This window comes from Acinonyx jubatus, chromosome B4 (assembly GCF_027475565.1).
Source record: "Acinonyx jubatus isolate Ajub_Pintada_27869175 chromosome B4, VMU_Ajub_asm_v1.0, whole genome shotgun sequence".
In the NCBI taxonomy this organism is placed as follows: domain Eukaryota; kingdom Metazoa; phylum Chordata; class Mammalia; order Carnivora; family Felidae; genus Acinonyx; species Acinonyx jubatus.
In genome coordinates this window covers 121,706,786-121,725,410 of record NC_069387.1, presented here as the reverse complement: position 1 = coordinate 121,725,410, position 18,625 = coordinate 121,706,786, and the positions used below count along the sequence as shown (strand labels likewise).

The following is an 18,625-nucleotide window of genomic DNA, read 5'->3' as shown; positions in this document are numbered from 1 at the left end:
CAGAAACCCTGTGAAATCATTTGCTGAAGAAAGGCATGGTGCCATTTTGTGTATTTTTTTTTCCTTACATTTATTTATTTTTGCGAGACAGAGCACAAGTGGGGGAGGGGCAGAGAGAGAGGGAGACACAGAATCCAAAGCAGGCTCCAGGCTCTGAGCTGTCAGCACAGAGCCCGACGCAGGGCCCAAACTCACAAACCCTGGGATCGTGACCTGAGCTGAAGTCGGAGGCTTAACTGACTGACTTTGCACCCCCCCTTTTTTTTCTTTTACATTTATTTTTAAAATTATAATTTTTTTAGTTAATTTTTTTTGTTTATTCATTTTTGAAAGGCAGAACATGAATTTGGGAGGGGCAGAGAGAGAGGGAGACACCAAATCTGAAGCAGGCTCCAGGCTCCGAGCCATCTCAGCACAGAGCCGGATGCGGGCCCGAATTCACGAGATGTGAGATCATGACCTGTGCCGAAGTCAGACGCTTAATGGACTGAGCCACCCAGGAGCCCCTTGTGTATTCTGATAATGACATTCAATCTAATCTCCTGATAATTTTTGTGTGATTAGCTGGTGATTCACTCCTGGCCCATTTGAGGTGAGGCAAGTTTATATGCTTGGCTAAAACCAATCCTAATTTGAAATGGGATTCAGAGATTTGGCACGGGGAGAGCAGACATTTCACTTTTTCTAGAAATGGGCATGGTCTGGTAAGAGCTGCTTGTGGGAATGGACTAATGCAATATAATACATTTTCACTCCATACCACCATCAACATGATGTTTTCTAGAGATCGTATGGGCACCAAGCAGTTTCACATAGCCAGACCTTTGGGTGAGTTGGCATAGGTACCAATTGGCACAGTGGGTGATTCCCAGAGAAGCTGCAAGGGTGCCACATTGGTGTAGACTTTACAGTGGATAAATCTTTCCCAGTCTTTCTCCAGTGTGTTTTCATCCATACTCTGTCCAGGGAAGACTTCTTGGCAAAGAGTGGTGTTTCTGGCTTAGGTTAGCTTCCCAGCTCCTCTGACCGGAAGTCTCCTAAGAAGCGTGGCAGTGTGACGTGTCTGCAGACTTGCTGTTTGATCTCTTGGGTGGCCCTCTTTCATGGGGACACCTTCCTCCTCCCTCATTCTGCCTATTTCCTGAGAGCCTGGTTCTGCCCCCAGCTTTTCAGCTCTTCTCTCTCTCTCTTTGCCCCTAGGAGTAGTCGGGGAATCATTCCTCCAGGGCCCTGTTCTGTACGATCGACACATCAGTTCAGTTCAGTCCAGCAAACTTTTATTAAGTGCCTCCTAGGTGCCAGACTCAGCAGGGAAAATATAATGAGTTCACAGTCTAGTGAAGGAGACAGACACATGAATAGATTCTTTCTGTGCAGTGTGGCAAATGTTCAAATAGAGGTATTTAAAAAATTCACCCATCCATTCATCCCTCCCTCCAAAATGTATTGAGAATCTACTATGTTCCAGGCACTGTGCTAGCCGCAAATGAATAGACAGAGATGAACGAGATACTGTCTCGGCCCTCATAGGAGAGAAAGATAAAGCATGCAACCACATAAATTGCAATGCAGCTGGTCAGTCCACCCACAAACACGGACAAAGTGAGCGCCGTGTAAGGAGGTGTTAAAGTCTTCCCAGAGGTTCTGATGTCTACACTGCATTTGGAATGAATGGGTAAAAGTTAGCCATGCAGGAAAGGATGGAAAGAGCATTCTGGGCATCTGGAACACTATGTGCAAAGGCACTGAGCAAAGGGACCACCCGGTGCAGTGTTCAGTATTTTGGTATCGCTGGAGTAGAAGGAGTCGAGGCTAAGGAAGTGAGTAGGGGCTGGATCATGAAGGACCTGTGTGCCAGGCAAGGGAAGGTGGCTCTACCTTACAGGAGCCACTGGAGAATGGTGAGCAGTGAAGAAATAGAGTCAAATTTGCATTTGGGGCAGTTCACTTCACTGCCTGCAGGCAACATACCGCATGATTAGGGAACCTCCCCAAAATGACAGTTGAGTCCAAAAGGAATAATCCCTTAAGAAATATTTTCCTTTTTGTTTATAAAAAGGAAATGGTTGGGGCACCTGGGTGGCTCAGTCGGTTAAGGGTCCGACTTCAGCTTAGGTCATGATCTCATAGTTTGTGGGTTCGAACCCTGCAGCCGGCTCTGTGCTGACAGCTCAGAGCCTGGAGCCTGCTTCAGATCTGTGTCTCCCTGTCTCTCTCTGCCCCTCCCCTGCTTGTGCTCTCTCTCTCTCCCTCAAAAATAAACAAACATTAAAAAAAAAAGTATCCATGGGTGCTTTAGAGAATTTGGAAAATATAAGAAATGCAAATAAGGAAATTGAAATCACTCATAATTCCATAAACAGATGTAGATCCATTTGAAAATATGTATGTATGTGTATATCCCATTGGGATCATACACCAGAGGAGATTCCTGTGGTGATTTTGTGTATCAAATACTAGAGAGAAATTTTGTATTCTTTTCCCCCTTAATGTTGTATTATGAGCGTTTTCTTGTGCCAGTAAGTATCCTGTGAAAACAGAATTATTCTCGTGGTGGACATTTCAGACGTGGTGGCCAGCCTGGGGAAGAGAGGTAGGAGAAGGGAGAGGCCCTTCAACGTTTCTTAAGCTACATAAAGCACGGTACCTGGTGGTTAGTTCATATATGTGTTGCATTAACTATCAGCTAGAACTGCCCCACGTCTGAGTGGTACTTATCTGTCAAGAGAGCTTTAAGTAAAAACCAGAAGGGCATCTGAGAGTGGCCGCTCTTCATACTGATTATTATGTTACGACACTGGTATTTTACATCACAGCCACAGCTCAAAAGAACAATCAATTATTCATCTTGTGCATTAGTCACGCTCTTTCATTTACCACCTTTCTCTTGCTGTCGACCTTTGACAGACTTGACTAGAGGGCGGAGAGGAGAAGGAAGATCACAAGCAGTAGCTTTTACAGCAGCATTGCAGGAAAACATCCCAATTTAGGAAGGAGTTGAGACCTGTCGGATCAAATGAGACTTTCCAGTTCTTCACATATTTTTCAACTGTGTGTATGTGCGTCCGACTGGCTTCTGTAAAAGAGCCCCAAAATCATAGTGACTGAAGCAAAATAGAAGTTCATTTTCTCTCTCAAGTGAATGAATGTGTGTCATTCCACACAATGATGTGCCATTTCCACGGTCATCCAGATCAAGGTTCCTTCTGTGTTAGGGTTTTGGTGTCCTCCACAGGTAGCTTCCAAGTAGTGGTCCAAGATGGCTGCCCTAACTTCTGTCATCATATCTACATTCCAGCCAATGGGAATGGGGACAGGGGAAGGGGAGGGTAGCACGTTGCTTTCAAAGGCAAATCCAGTAATCACACACATACTTGTGCTAACCTTCCGTTGGCCATAACTTGATCATGCACACTTGCTAGGGAGTCTCAGAAATCTGTTCTTAGTGGTTGGCTAGATGCCAGCTAAAATTAAAACTCCAGTGTTGTATTTCTTCCCCCCGCCCCACCCCATGTTCTATTTCTGAAAGAAGAAGAGACTGGATGTTGGAGAATGGTTGGCAGTCTCTTCCACACTATGCCGTCTTCCCCCAGGAGTGTGGGAGACAATTTGAACTGGTTCTACTATGAATTTCCTTCATGTTCTAAGACAGTGATTGTGATGTTTCCAGATGATGACTCTGAGGCTCCTGAGGAAATGGAGGATGAGATTCCTGTGGTGATTTGTGCTGCTGCAGGGAGAATGGGTGCCACCATGGCTGCCATCAATAGCATCTACAGCAACACCGACGCCAACATTCTGTTCTATGTCGTTGGACTCCGGAACACTCTGTCTCGAATCCGGTAATTTGTGTACTATAGACTTGGGAGTTTTCAACTTTCTCTTCATCTTCCTTATCTTTCCTTAAATGCATTTCCTTCTGTTTTGGGTTTGATGAATGTCATTTGAATTAATGAGGGGATGACCTGAGGTTTACTGGGTGACCTGATGAATGTGTGGTATAGCTAAGGAAGTTTCCAGCAAAGTCTCATCAATCTGGTTGGGCATCGCATCATTCTGCTGAAGTGAATTGGCTAATGACCTAAAGAACTACAAGCCTGAGGCAGGTTGTGTGTAAATCTCTCTCTATTTTTTAAATATTTATTTGTTTCCAGAGAGAGCACGTGCATGAGAGCAGGAGCAGAGAGGCAGAGAGAGAGGAGAAGAGAAAATCCCAAGCAGGCTCCACATTGTCAGCACAGAGCCCAACATGGGACTCGATCTCATAAACCGCGAGATCATGATCTGAGCTGAAGTCAAGAGTCCAATGCTTAACCAACTGAGCCACCCAGGCGCCCCGGAAGTCTTTCTAAAACAGTTTATCTTGGGGTGCCTGGGTGGCTCAGTCAGTTGAGTGTCCAACTCTTGATTTGGGCTCAGGTCATGATCCCAAGGTTGTGTTGGGCTCTGCATTGAGTGTGGAGCCTGCTTTGATTCTCTCTCTCTCCTTCTGCCCTTCTCCTCTGCCTCGCTCTCTCTCTAAAATTAAAACAACAAAAAAAAAAGATGGGGGGCACCTGGGTGTCTCAGTCGGTTAACTGTCCAACTCCTGATTTTGGTTCAGGTCATGATCTCATGGTTGTGAGATGGAGCCCTCTGTTGGGCTCAGAGGGCATGGAGCCTGCTTGAGATTCTCTCTCTCCCTCTCCCTCTGCCCCTCCCCCACACGCCTGCGTGTGCACGCCCTCTCTCTCTGAAAACAAAACAAAACAAAACAAAACAAAAAATTAACAGTTTCTGCTTTCTTAACCTGGGAGGATATTAATATAGTATCATTTTAATATGACCCAGAATGATCACTAATTATAACTTTTGAACTGCAAAGTGATCTCTTTCCTATCTCACACAACACACTACAAAGTAAGTTGGAAACGGAGTTAGAAGAAATAAACAGAAAATCAAATTTTAAATTACTATAAAAAAGCAGGATAATTATATAATTTTGCTATGGAAAGTGATTCTGTGAGCCCACAAATCACAAGGAAAAAAATGGACAGATTTGGCTGCATAACATTTAAAATTTTTTAAATGATGAAACACACTGTAAGTGAAATTAATCACACAATAAATTACACAAAACATTTTCAACATGTATTACAGACAAAGGATTACTATCCAAAGAATATAAAGTATTCTTACAAAAAACTTTTAAACATATAAGCATCGGGTAGTAAAATGCGCATACAATACAGACAAGTCACGGAAGAAAAAATACAAATGGTCAACAAACGTGAAAACGTATTCTGTGTTACTAATAGGGAAATGCAAATTAAAACAACAGTGACATAATTTTTCACTCATCAAGATGGTAAAAATTAATAGGACAACAATATCCAGTGCAGGAAAATAGACACACTTATTCCTTGTTTAAATAATGTATACTTCGGGGCGCCTGGGTGGCTCAGTCGGTTGAGCTTCCGACTTCGGCTCAGGTCATGATCTCGCAGTCTGGACAAAGAAGATCCTCGGGACATGCTGTTATGTGAAGATGAAAGTTTCACTACGTCTCATATAGTGTGAACCATTTTATGAGTGTCTTAAGCCATCCGGGCTGCTGTAATAGAATGCCACAGACCCGGTGGCTTGTGAAAACAGAAAAGTATTTCTCACGGTTCTGGTGGCTGTGAAGCCCAAGCTCTAGGCATCGGCTGATTCCATGCCTGGGAAGGGCCTGCTTCCTGGTTCATGGAGGGCTGTGTCTTTGCTTCGTCCTCCCGTGGTGGGAGGGGTAGAGGCGTTCACTGGGGTCTCTTTTATGAGGGCACTCATCCCATTCCTGAAGGCTCCACGCTCATGACCTAATCACCTTCTGAAGGCCACACCTCCAAATGCCATCACACTGGGGATTAGGTTTCAACAAATGAATTTGGGGGGAGGGGGCCATAAACATTCACCTTGTAGCTTTAAACAATAAAAAAACTGGGGGTGCCTGGGTGCCTCAGTCGATTGAGCACCCGACTTCGGCTCAGGTCATGATCTCACAGTTTGTGGGTTCAAGCCCTGCATCAGGCTGGCTGCTGTCAGCACAGAGCCCACTTCAGGTCTTCTGTTCGCCTCTATCTGTCCCTTTCCTGCTCATGCTCTCTCTCTGTCTCAAAAATAAATAAATAAATAGATGGATAAATAAATAAAATATTTTTAAAGAATCAAAAAACCAAGGGCACCAGGCTAGCTCAGTCAGTAGAGCACGTGACTCTTGATCTCGGGGTTGTGATTTTGAGCCCCATGTTGGGTGTAGAGATTACTTAAAAACAAAATTAAAAAAAAAAAAAAACCAAACCATAAATGTGTACATGTACATATATGTGTTTCTGCAAAGAAAAAGACTCGAAAGATCTCCATCTGCCAGCAGTGACTGTCTCTGGGGAGGATGGATGGATTGGGGAGAGCAGTGATGACGGGAAGTTCAAGGTATTTCTAGTGTTATTTCCATTATTCAGAAGGAGAATGTATTTATTTTTTAAGTTTATTTATTTTTAGTAACCTCTTCACCCAACATGGGGCTTGAACTCATGACCCCAAGATCAAGAGTCACATGCTCTTCCGACCGTGCCAGGCAGGCCCCTGAAGATGTTATTTATGCATGACTTTTACAATGCGATTTTTAGGTCTTGGCACCATTAGGAGATACTGAGATGTGGCTGACACTCACTCCTAATCTAAATGGTCTTTGGCTCCTGTGGGTTTTGAGGGCTTATGTACACGTTCTAGATTTTCTGTCTCATTTCTCACTCTTCTTCTCATTTATTTTGCAGATTGTTCACTTAGCCTGCTGTTAACAGCTCTGTAGTTATCTATGGGTATGAAAAGCAGATAACCAAGCCCCAAAGGGTGGCTTGTGTCATATGGTCTGAGCAAGGGTTTGTACTCGAACAGAAGGGCATTGGTTCCAGGGCTTGATGACATCTGAGCAGGGACTGTTTCCCAGCTCTTGGTTGTCTAGTCCACTAGACCGTTTTAAATTATTCAAAACAAAACAAAACAAAACAAAACAAAACAAAACAAAACAAAACTTTCTTTTCGGTGAAGTATAATACAAAAACAGAAAATTGCATAAATTCTGCGTGCAGTTTAGTGAGTCATCACAAAGTAAACATACCCATGTAACAACCACCACCCAATGTGGTATGGTCAGGTTTTTTTTTTTTTTTTTAATGTTTATTTCTTTTCTTTGAGAGAAAGAGAGAGATTTTGAGCAGGGGAGGGGCAGAGAGAGAGGGAGACACAGATTCCCAAGCAGGCTCCCTACTGTCAGCCCACATCATGACCTGAGCCGAAATCAAGAATCAGACACTTGAGGTGCCTGGGTGGCTCAGTCAGTTAAGCGTCTGACCTCACCTGAGTTTACGATCTCACGGCTTGTGAGTTCGAGCCCTGCGTTGGACTCTGTGCGGACAGCTCAGAGCCCGGAGCCTGCTTCGGGTTCTGTGTCTCCCTCTCTTTCTGCACCCTGCCCCTGCCCCATGCCTCGTGCTCTCTCAAAAATAAATAAGCATTAAAAAAAAAAAGAGTTGGGGCACCTGGGTGGCTCAGTCAGTTGAGTGTCCGACTTCAGCTCAGGTTATGATCTCATGGTCTGTGAGTTCGAGCCCTGCGTCGGGCTCTGTGCTGACAGCTCAGAGGCCGGAGCCTGCTTCGGATTCTGTGTCTCCCTTTGTCTCTGCCCCTCCCCCGCTCACATTCTATCTCTCTTTCTCTCAAAAATAAATAAACATTAAAAAAAAAAAAGAGTTGGACGGTTAACCCACCAAGCCACACAGCCGCCCCAGTATGGTCAGTCTTTTTAACTTTGCCATCCTGATAGGTGTCCAGGGCTATCTCATCATGGTTTAACTTGAGATTCCTTCATTTTAAATGAGATTGAGCACTTTTTAAAAAAAATTTTAAATGTTCTTTTTTAAATGTTTATTTTTGACAGAGAGAGAGAGAGAGAGAGAGAGAGCACAAGCAGGGGAGGGGCAGAGAGAGAGACACAGAATCTGAAGCAGATTCCAGGCTCTCAGCTGTCAGCACAGAGCCTGACAGGAGGCTTGAACCCACAAACTGCGTGATCATTACCTGAGCCTAATCAGATGCTTCACTGACTTAGCCACCCAGGGTCCCCCCACCGCCCAGCACTTTTTTTCACACATTTCTTGGCTACTTAGATTTGCGCGTTCAAGTCTCTTGCCAGTTTTTCAGTAGGGTTGTCTATCTTTTTCTTATTGACGTGACTTCTCCCCATCTCCGGATTTGAAATATAATTGACATATAACATTGTGTAAATGGCTGCTTTTTATGGTTCAAATTTTGCAGATCTAAATTTTGTTCCAAGGATTGATTTGTCAACTTTTGAGCAACAACAGATGCTACCATGTGTGGCTTTGGTCATTAACAATTGTTTTGAGATAATTTCTGCCAAGAATTGTATCATGAATTGGATAAAAGATAGTCGCAGACTGTGGGCGACTGAGCAGACATGGGGGGAGAGGGTCGGGGGGAGGGAGGAGGGGAAGGCAGGAAGCGAGGAAAGGTCAGGAACATGGAGAGACAGAGACAAAGAGGCCAGGATCACTTCAAATCGTCCTTGGAGTGGAAATAGCAGAGGAAGAAGGCAGGTAGGAGATCCAGGATGTCCTGCTTCATCCGTTGACAAAATCTGGTAACCCCGTGGCAAACAGGGACCAGGACCCGCAGATGCTTTGTAAGGAAGAAGGAACACATTTTGTTCTCCCGGTTTCCTGTGGAGATTATGTGGATCTGGGGAGCTATTTGGTTATTACTGTTTTGCTTCATTTCCTTTGCAGAGTTACGTGAATTAAAGAAAAAAGAGAGGAAAGATCGGAAGCCAGACCAGATGGGGGGAAAAAAATCAGAAGGTTTTATAGACTAAACTCTACTAAGGTTATACACATTTTATTTGTAACTTTCAAAAGAGGCCACAGATCAACTCTGAGGCAATAGGGAAATTGAGGCAAAAGGTTGGAGGTGTATATGCTAGAGGTGTTTTTTGTTTGTTTGTTGTCATCTCTTTAGAAAATGGATTGAACATTCTAAACTAAGAGAAATAAACTTTAAAATCGTGGAATTCAACCCGATAGTCCTCAAGGGGAAGGTCAGACCGGACTCATCAAGGCCAGAATTGCTCCAGCCTGTGAGTAGGCATCGCGCACGTGCTGGGGACAGTCTTCGGTGAGACCCTTGCTCAGTGGGGAGCACTGGCCACTGGGACGCAGACAGAATATTTTGGAAGCAGTGTCAGATCTCCACCAAGGTCTGCTTATTTATAATTTATAAGTCACCTGCTCCGGAAGGATTTAAGATGGCTCACATAAACAAAATGAAGCTATTCAAGCAGAAATGAAGCATGAGAAAACGCAGGATGCATTTCTGTGTGTGAATATGCCTGTAGAGGTTGGGGGTAGGGGCCAAATAGTGAGGCCAGGAAAAGTATTCCCAACCGACAGCGTGTTATGTGTGCTGTAATTGGACGTTGAATTTAGCCCAAGTATCCCGGCAGCTAAGGAAAACCAGTAGCGTGATAGATGATATACCTCATAGTATCAGCTAAGGTAATATTTTCAGGAGACACCGCTTTTTTTCCCTGGAATTGGGAATCTTAAGGTATTTTACTGCAAGAGTTCTTACTAAAGGGACTCTCTTGCATGAAGAGTAGTATTGACGGCAGGTTCACAGAAAGTGCAGCTGCTTTCTGCATATGCTTGTTACATCCGTCCTTGAAAATGTACTGAATTCTATGCCCTCTAATGACGTTATCTTTCCCCAGTTCCTTATATTTATTATCAGAGTGTGAGCTGAGCTAGAACTTTGGGTTCGATAGTGTTATGGCTAATGAAACCATATGACTCTCACCCTCAGCTCATGCTTGTCTGACTTTTTTCTGGTCCAGGGAGCTAAGAGGTTGAGCTCGTGGTTGGGATGATGCCCCTGTGCCCCTGTGTCCTGTGTGTGTGTGTGTGTGTGTGTGTGTGTGTGTGTGTAAGGCTGATTTAGTTGACGGTAATCAAATTACTAGTATAGAGGAGGGCAGGCACTTCGTGTCCTAAAAGATTGACCAGGAAGCCTCCGTGACTCCCAGTACAGTGGCTCACGGAGACCCAAGTCATGTCACAGTCTCGGCAGATGAGGGTTTGGGTCTAGAAGGGCACTGATGGGCCAGCATCAGCTGCAGCCCGGGGCCCGGATAACTTGGAATCAGGAAGCTGCAGCGAGGCATCTTTATGGACTGTTTTATTTTGCTCCACACCTGGAGTGGAACTAAGGCCATGGTCAAAGCCACCCCCATAAGAGCACTAGAAGACACTGAGCCATATGCCTCTTCCCCACCATCACTTTTTTTTCTGTTGTTTTAACAGCTGAACTTTGTCCGCTTTTATCTCCCTCTGCTTATCCATCAACATGAGAAAGTCATCTATTTGGACGATGACGTAATCGTACAAGGTATACACGCCGACTGCCAAGAACACTCGGAAAAGGAGCAGCCGATAAGTAGAATAACTGTCTATCTCCTTCAGTTTCCAAGTAGCTAGATGCCCAGCGACTGTGGCTGCGTATTCAAGATGGGAGAACAGTATTGTTATAAATTTGGGGATGTTTTGAAAACGGGGGTTGATAACTCACTTCCCTGGACAGTCCAGTTGACTGAGAGCCACTCTCTCACTGTTGAGGTCGGTAATAAATAGCTCAGTAGCCTCTCCTTTCTCTGCATCCCTAAAATGTAGAGGAATAAAGTCTCCCTCACGACATTCTTAAAAGTGAGCTACGTTTTGGTGTCTAAGTGTTGCTCTCTCTCTCTCTCTCTCTCTCTCATATGCAAATAAGCTAAGCACTGGTGTGGTCTCTACATGGCAACGCAAGTAAAGACATTTAGCCAGTGCCGATCTGAGCTTATCATCAAGTGGCCTTCTGAATTGAGACAAACTATGTTATTAAGTAAATCGCCAGGCCACTCGAAATTGAGATCACATACTTTTCCTCCATAGCAAAATCAGGGACTGTTGGACAATCTAAGGCTCTATCTAGCTCAAAACCAAATGCTATAATATTTAAGCCACTGGTGTTTTCTGAATTCAGGTGACATCCAGGAACTCTATGACACCACTTTGGCCCTGGGCCACGCGGCAGCTTTTTCGGATGACTGCGATTTGCCCTCCGCTCAGGACATGAACAGATTTGTGGGGCTGCAGGTGGGCTCGCTGGCCTGGAGGTCCTGGCTTCGCTCTGCTGTTCCCTTCCCTTCCCTTCCCCACAGCGCACAAACATCTAACCTTGGAGCGCAGCACAGGGCCCAGGCTGTCCATTCGGCCCCAGCTCCGTGTGTACCGACTCTGGGGCAAGTTAGCCCTGCAAGTCCTTCTCTGCTTGTCTGACACATGGCAACAACGGTACCTGTTTCATTTGGTTTTTGTGAGCTGTGATGAAATCACACGATGCCAGAGCTCCAGCCTGCAGTAATGCTCCAGAAGTGACAGGTGTTACCTAAGTGGCTGCAACCACCCCTGTCCGAGATGAGGTTTCCTGTAAGACAGTCCCTGGACTTTTGGTTCTGTTGTCAGAGTTTTGATCATTGCTTTTTTTGTGTTTTCCTTTCAACAGAGGAAAATACTGATTTTGCTCAAGGGTAAAGAGCAACTTACCCTGGTGGAAATGAGGGAAGTCGAACCTGTCTGTAATACTGAAACTAAAAGGATGGCTTTAAAATACAAGGTGTTATTAAGAATCACATGCTGTTCTTTAAACAAAGTTCCAGGACATCACTTTAGACATGTTGACCGTAGAGGTGTGACATACTTTGAGGCCTAGGACCTTAGTCAACAGGTTGGCTCCACCCCTTAGTAGGTTTGCAGCCCTGGGCAAGTGCGTGGCTGTGCGGGTCTCCCTCGGCTGTCAGAGGTAATAACAGTACTTCCCTTGTAGAGTTATGGTGAGAATTAAATTAGTTAATACGTGTAAAGTGACTGTGCGATTAACGAGGTAATGTGTGCAAAGTTCCTAGAACAGAGGCTGGCACATGGAAACTGCTCGAGCGTGTCCATGATTTCCGTGTTGCACTTGGGCATCGCACTGAGCTTGAGGTGGATTGTGACAGCCTGTGTGGGTGGAACAGTAATGTCCCGCCTCATATCACAGCCACTCCACAACCACCCATGTGCTTACCATGGTGCTGGCACTCTTTTAGGTACCAGCAGTACAGTAAACAAAACTGAAATGCCTGCCTTTGTGAAGTTTACGTGTTAGCGGGAAAAGACAGTAAACAAAATGTTTAACAGAGGATCAGGATGCAGGTTGGGTTGTATTTTAAATTGGGTGATCAGGGAAGGCTCCCCTGACATGGTGTCGCTGAGCCTGCACGTAAAAGAAGTCAGGGGATTAGCTCAGCAGATATTTAGGGGGAAAGCATTCCAAGAAGAGGTAACAGCAAGTGCAAAGGTCCTGAAGCAGGAGTGTGTCTTTCTTTTATTGCAGGAGCAAGGAGGTCAGGGTGGCAGAGGGAACCGGTGTGAGAATAGGGGAGAAAGGTCATGGCGCTGGGGGCAGATGGCCTAGGGCACGGCAACACATCTTAGGAACTCTGGCTTTTACTGAGACGGAAAGCCACAGGAGAGGCTTTGAGCAGATGAATAACATAGAGACAGAGTGAAGTTGACAAGGGTGGAAGCAGGAACAGTTTAGGAGGGGCTCGCGGACGTCCTGTGAGTGGGGATTACAGCCCAGACCGGGAAGGCTGCAGCATAGGCAGTGGTTGGCTTATGGATGTATTTTGGGAGATGAGACAAACAGGACTTGCTGACAGATTTGGATGCAAAGTGAGTGTGAAGGAGCCACGGAGGACGTAATGGCCCTGGGTTTTTTGCCCAAGTAACTGGAAGAATAGTGTTGCCGGTAACTGAGGTAGGCGGGTTGTGGGGAAGCGAGTTCCGGCCAGGATCAGGATCAGTTTTTGGATGTAAGTAGAGCTGCCTTGTTAAGCATCCAGAAGGAGACGCAGTATCTGCCAACAGATGTAGCAGGCTTTGGGAATCCAGAGGAGAGGTCAAGGCTGGCTGCACAGATAGTATTTTGGGCCACGAGACCGGATGAGGCTGTCTGGGGAGCTCGTACTAGAGACAGGAACAGGTGCAGGCAAGGAGACTAGGGGGCACTCAGCCTTTCGAGGTTGGGGAAACACGAAAAACAGCAAAGGATACTAGGAAATGGCTTGTGACACAGGAGGAAACCCAGAAACGCTGCCCAATGGTTTCAAGAAAATGATCGTTTTCCAGAAACAAAAGATGTGTTGGTCAAAGGCATATCCTGTTCCTTTACAGAATACATACATGGGCTATCTGGACTATAGGAAGAAGACCATAAAAGACCTTGGCATAAGCCCCAGCACGTGCTCTTTCAATCCCGGCGTGATTGTCGCCAACATGACGGAATGGAAGCATCAACGTATCACCAAACAACTGGAGAAATGGATGCAAAAAAATGTGGAGTAGGTGTAAACCCTTCTACCATTTTCCTTGCTTGGGGACAAAATTGCATAATTAATTTTCTATGCATATCTCAGGGGTTAGAAATATTTCATAGACATCTTAGGTCAGATTTGCTTACAGAGGCATGGGTGAGAAAGAATGGGGACAGCAGATGGAAATCTGTCCCCAAACGGTATGTCAGTGGAACCGAGATCCTGCACAATCTCATTATACAAACATTTTTTTCTAATGAATTAGTAATGTGACTTTAAGTCTTCTCCCAGAATCCTAGTGAACCTTTTCCACTGAAAACCATTTCTCAGTTGAGTTTCTTCCTACCTAATTTGTTTTGAAGAATTATTTTTTATAAACTCTGGGGTGCCTCGGTGGCTCACTCGGTTGGGCATCCAACTCTTGATTTCAGCTCAGGTCATGATCTCACAGTTTTGTGAGTTCGAGCCCCACATCAGGCTCTGTGCTGACAGAGTGGACCTGCTTGAGATTCCCCCTCTCTCTCTGCCCCTCCCCCACTCGCACTCTCTGTCTCTCAAAATAAATAAACTTAAAAAGAATTATTTTATAAACTCAACTTTGGTTTTGGAAGTTGAGTTTTTAAAAATGTATCATTTTTCATCATCCAAGTTTTAAAATATGGGGGGAAAAACCCCTGTAACACAACCGCAATTATCATCTCACTGTATTTCCTGTTCGTCTTTTCTATCTGGATATTTTCAATACCACCATAACTTTGAATTTGTGAGTAAAGTTATTCTAAATAATGTAGGGTCAGAATTTGATCTTCAGTATTTGCCATTAAAAAAGGATAAAAACGAAAATGGTAAGATGCTACGCTGTAAATCTAGGTGGATGGTATGGGGTTCATGGTATCCTTCTTACAATTCTGTGTTGTCTGACAATTTTCAAAATAAAAAGTTGGGGGCAAGTGAAAAACCATAGTCTTATTATACAGCGAGAGATGGTCTCACATCTTTCAAAATTAGTAGATTCTACTTTATAGGAGTCTGTGGGGCTCCAGGCCAAATGGTGCGTTTCTGTTCCATTTCTTAGGGAAAATCTCTACAGCAGCTCCCTGGGAGGAGGGGTGGCCACCTCCCCGATGCTGATCGTGTTTCATGGGAAATACTCCACCATCAACCCCCTGTGGCACATACGGCACCTGGGTAAGTATTTTAGGAAGACAACACAAATGTGCATGTTCTAGACCTGCGAGCACAAGGCGAGGAGAGTGTGCTATATATAACACCAGCTTCCTGAGATCCAGTCCTCCGGGTGATGTTGGAGGTGATCTTGGACACGTTATTTAACCTCCGCTGCTCAGTCTACAAATGCAGCTGACAAAACTGGCCTTCCTGAGAGGTGTGTTTCTAGGAATGTGTTTCTAGAAAAGCAATTAGACTCACGCTTAGCATATGGTAGGTGCTCGATAAACATTAGCTATTCTTACAACAAGCCTTTACTGTCAAAACTTTTCCACTTCGCCTTTATTGCCCTCTTGCAGTAGCCTGCAGTGGGCAAAACTGAACAAATTAACACCGTGTTTTGTGAGGAGTTTAGATAGGTGGAGGCTTATCTTTTAAAAAGAAGTTGTTTCCTGATTGTGTAGCATGTCTTGCATTCACTCTTCACCACAAGCATGCAGACTCTTGGGTATGGACTGGAATCCCAGTTCTGCTATTACCCATGTTGGGCAAATTGTTCAACCCTTCTATGCCTTAGTGTCCCCATTTGTAAACTGAAGCTAATTACCTAATACATGTGAATTGCTTAGAACACAGCTTGGCCCAGAAGACAGTCACATACATTCAAACACACGGCCACAATCCCTTAGCCAAAAGCACTGGGCCAGACCTGTTTAGAAATTGGAAAGGTTTTGAATTTCAAAAATGTAATGTAATGCATATATTTATGTTATGCAATACCCTGAGTGGGATCTAGGTTTTGCTACGAAAAAAGTTAAAAATCCTTTTGTTTTCAGACACTTGAAGATTATTTTAGAATTGGAGACAATAGACTATGGATGTGTATTTACTAAGTACCCTCTACATTGTCAAGAAATGGGCTAGGTTCTGGTGATAAAGGTGAATAGTATTTCTAATTCTCAGAACAATCTGCAAGGTGGTATATATGTCCCTTACTCTCCCTTTTAAAAGAAAGGACACATAAAGCCATTGAAGCTGGGCTCCAGTCTCCTTTTAAGGATTCTGTATAGATTTGCTTCTGCCTTACTACCAGAATCCTCCTCGATTTTCTGTATGCACACAGGAGCAACACAGGCAAGTTACGGATTCTAGTGTCCCATCTGATTTATAATGTTAGGTTCCCTATTAGGTCAAATATCAACATTTCCCTGTAATCAATGTGCAGAAAAGCTCATCAAAGTTGTAGGTCTACAAAAAATGTGTAGGAACAGCTATGCGGAGCTTAAACGGATAAGGTTAGAGCATTCTATGATCTTGGAACAGAGACTCACTCACATTTCATGAAATATCTAGCTGGTAAGTAGGGAGGGGCAGAATCTTCCCAAGAGAAAGAAGTCATTTCTCTTTGTAGAACAGAGACTACATCTGTGCGGAAGGTTTTGGAATCTGGGAAGTCTGCAAAGTAAATCTACACAGAACTCATTTGAAAAATGATTTGGCTTTAGAGTGTTTTGGAAGCAGGAAGCAATGTAACACTAATGGGTATTAAGTCTGGGTCTAAGCTGGTAGGCTTAAGACATAAAAAATTTATGAAACGTATTTAGCTAAAGCAAACTGCAAGCCCATATAGAATCCTCCAATCATGGAGCAGAGAGATGATGTCTCACTCAGTGAAGACTCTAAGTTGCTTCCTCCTGGGGTGCCTGGGCGGCTCAGTCAGTTAAGCATCCAGCTTATCACCTCAGGTCATGATCTCATGGTTCACGGGATTGAGCCCTTGTGTGGGGCTCGTGCTGAAAGCAGAGTCTGCTTGAGATTCCCCCTCTCCCTCTCTCTCTGCCCCTCCCCTGCTTGTGTTCTCTCTTACAACAAATAAACATTAAAAAAAATAGAGGCGCCTGGGTGGCTCGGTCGGTTAAGCGTCCGACTTTGGCTCAGGTCATGATCTCCCAGTTTGTGAGTTCGAGGTCCGTGTTGGACTCTGTGCTGACAGCTCGGGGCCTGGATCCTGCTTCAGATTCAGTGTCTCCTTCTCTCTGCCCCTCCCCCACTTGTGTTTTTTCTCTCTCAAAAATAAACATTAAAGAAAAAAATTAAGGTGCTTCTTCCCAAATGAACATTTCCTTTGTATAGATTCTCTGAAAGTTGATAATTATTCCAGTTACATAACCACAGCCCGAAACACCCAGCTTCTCTTCTGTAACTGCCTTCACAGCTACGTTTATGAATAACGGAAGATGGATTTTTATTTTTATTTTTCTTGTATCATATGTTAAGCTAGAATAACACAACTCCAGCTATTCACCACCTTCTCTTCCCTTAATGGATTTTTAAAAAACATGTCAAATTCCTTTCATAGGAAGAAAACTTAACATCATAGAGGATATTAAAAAAATTATGTTCTCAAGATCTTAAAGCACTTCTGGAAGAGAGGTTCTAAAAATACTCTGGCAATTTTGGGATAAACACACCCTAAGTGACTCCTTATGAGTGGAATAATATTCAAATGGAGATAGTTTTGTGTTAAAAAGTGAATATTATTCTTTGTCACGCTTCATAAGGTAAAAACACGACTGTTACAGGAAAATGTCGTACACACTAAGGAGGGAAAATGCAGAGAAACAAGAACTCCTATAAACTCTATGTGGGAGGGAAACTGATCCAACTTCTTTTGGGAACAGTCTGGCAACCTCTTATCAAAATGTAAAGGCACATGCGCCCTTCAGTCTAGCAAGTCCATCTGCAAAGGCTTTACCCCACAAATGTATCTGTAGACACGCACAAACCTGCACAGGAGCCTGTTCACTGTGCCACTGCTTATGTTAGTGAGGGGACAGGAACAACCTAAATGTCCTTAATAAGGAACTCACTAAATAAATGATTATATATGCATTCCATGTAGCCATTAAAAATAATTCAGTAACTTTGGGGCGACTGGGTGGCTCAGTCGGTTAAACATCTGACTCTTGATTTTGGCTCAGGTCATGCTCTCACAGTCCGTGGGTTCGAGTTCCGCATTAGGTTCTGCGCTGACAGCACGGAGCCTGCTTTGGATTCTGTCTCCCTCCCTCTCTCTCAAAAATGAACATTTAAAAACAATTCAGTAACTCCACATGTGCTATATTACACACACACACACACACACACACACACACACAGGCATACAGGTAGAATATTTGTAGGAGGATTTCATGAGAAACTCTAACAGTGGTTATTTTGGAGATTTAGGGGAGGTGGTAAATTCTTCCATGTATACTCTTTGATTCGCTTAATTTTTTAAATAATGAACTTGTACTCATTCAATATAAAAAGTTTGCTTTCTAACAAGCCTATTATTTTCTTCTGAACACAATGAAGGCTGGAATCCAGATACCAGATATTCGGAGCATTTTCTGCAGGAAGCAAAATTACTCCACTGGAATGGAAGACATAAACCCTGGGACTTCCCTAGTGTTCACAACGACTTATGGGAAAGCTGGTTTGTTCCTGACCCCGCAGGGATATTTAAACTCAATCACCACAGCAGCTGATGTAACGACTTTTTATATATTCCCTGTATAAAAATGTGGAATTGTCCATTTATAGCCCTCCTATATCATTGTTCTTTATGAACAGTACCTTTGGTACAAATGATCCACAATGTAAAACACAAAGACTACTGTGGGCAAATAGTACCCTGGATTACGTAGGTACTGATTCCTTAAGTGTAAGTGGTAATTATGGAAATCAAGATGATGTGAGTGAGATATATTGTTGGAAGGAAATAAACCCACCTAGGTTTCAGCAATCAATTTGCTTAACTCTCAATGACAACCTGTACCCACAAGTTTTTAAAATTTCTCAATGTGTTTTTCACACATAGGTATTTTTTCACAGGTTGCCAGTCTTGTCTTTTGTAAAACAACAAACTACATTTAAACCATGAATGTATGTAAAAATAAAAGATATGCAGATTTTTAAATGATTTGCAGT

The 18,625-nt window shown here is 43.8% G+C and overlaps 1 protein-coding gene across 3 annotated transcripts in view; it reads left to right on the top strand.

Moving 5' to 3' along the window:
• GLT8D2 (glycosyltransferase 8 domain containing 2) overlaps positions 1-18,617 on the top strand; it is a 44,695-nt gene extending 26,078 nt beyond the window's left edge. For all 3 annotated transcript variants that reach the window (XM_027070970.2, XM_053226671.1, XM_015068807.3), the window contains 7 exons: positions 3,671-3,842; positions 9,055-9,172; positions 10,395-10,479; positions 11,113-11,225; positions 13,347-13,513; positions 14,562-14,674; positions 18,011-18,617. In XM_027070970.2, the coding sequence (XP_026926771.1) occupies positions 3,671-3,842; positions 9,055-9,172; positions 10,395-10,479; positions 11,113-11,225; positions 13,347-13,513; positions 14,562-14,674; positions 18,011-18,183 (941 nt within the window). In that variant the 3' untranslated portion in view covers positions 18,184-18,617. The remainder of the gene's footprint in view (positions 1-3,670; positions 3,843-9,054; positions 9,173-10,394; positions 10,480-11,112; positions 11,226-13,346; positions 13,514-14,561; positions 14,675-18,010) is intronic.
• The last annotated feature ends 8 nt before the right edge of the window (positions 18,618-18,625 follow it).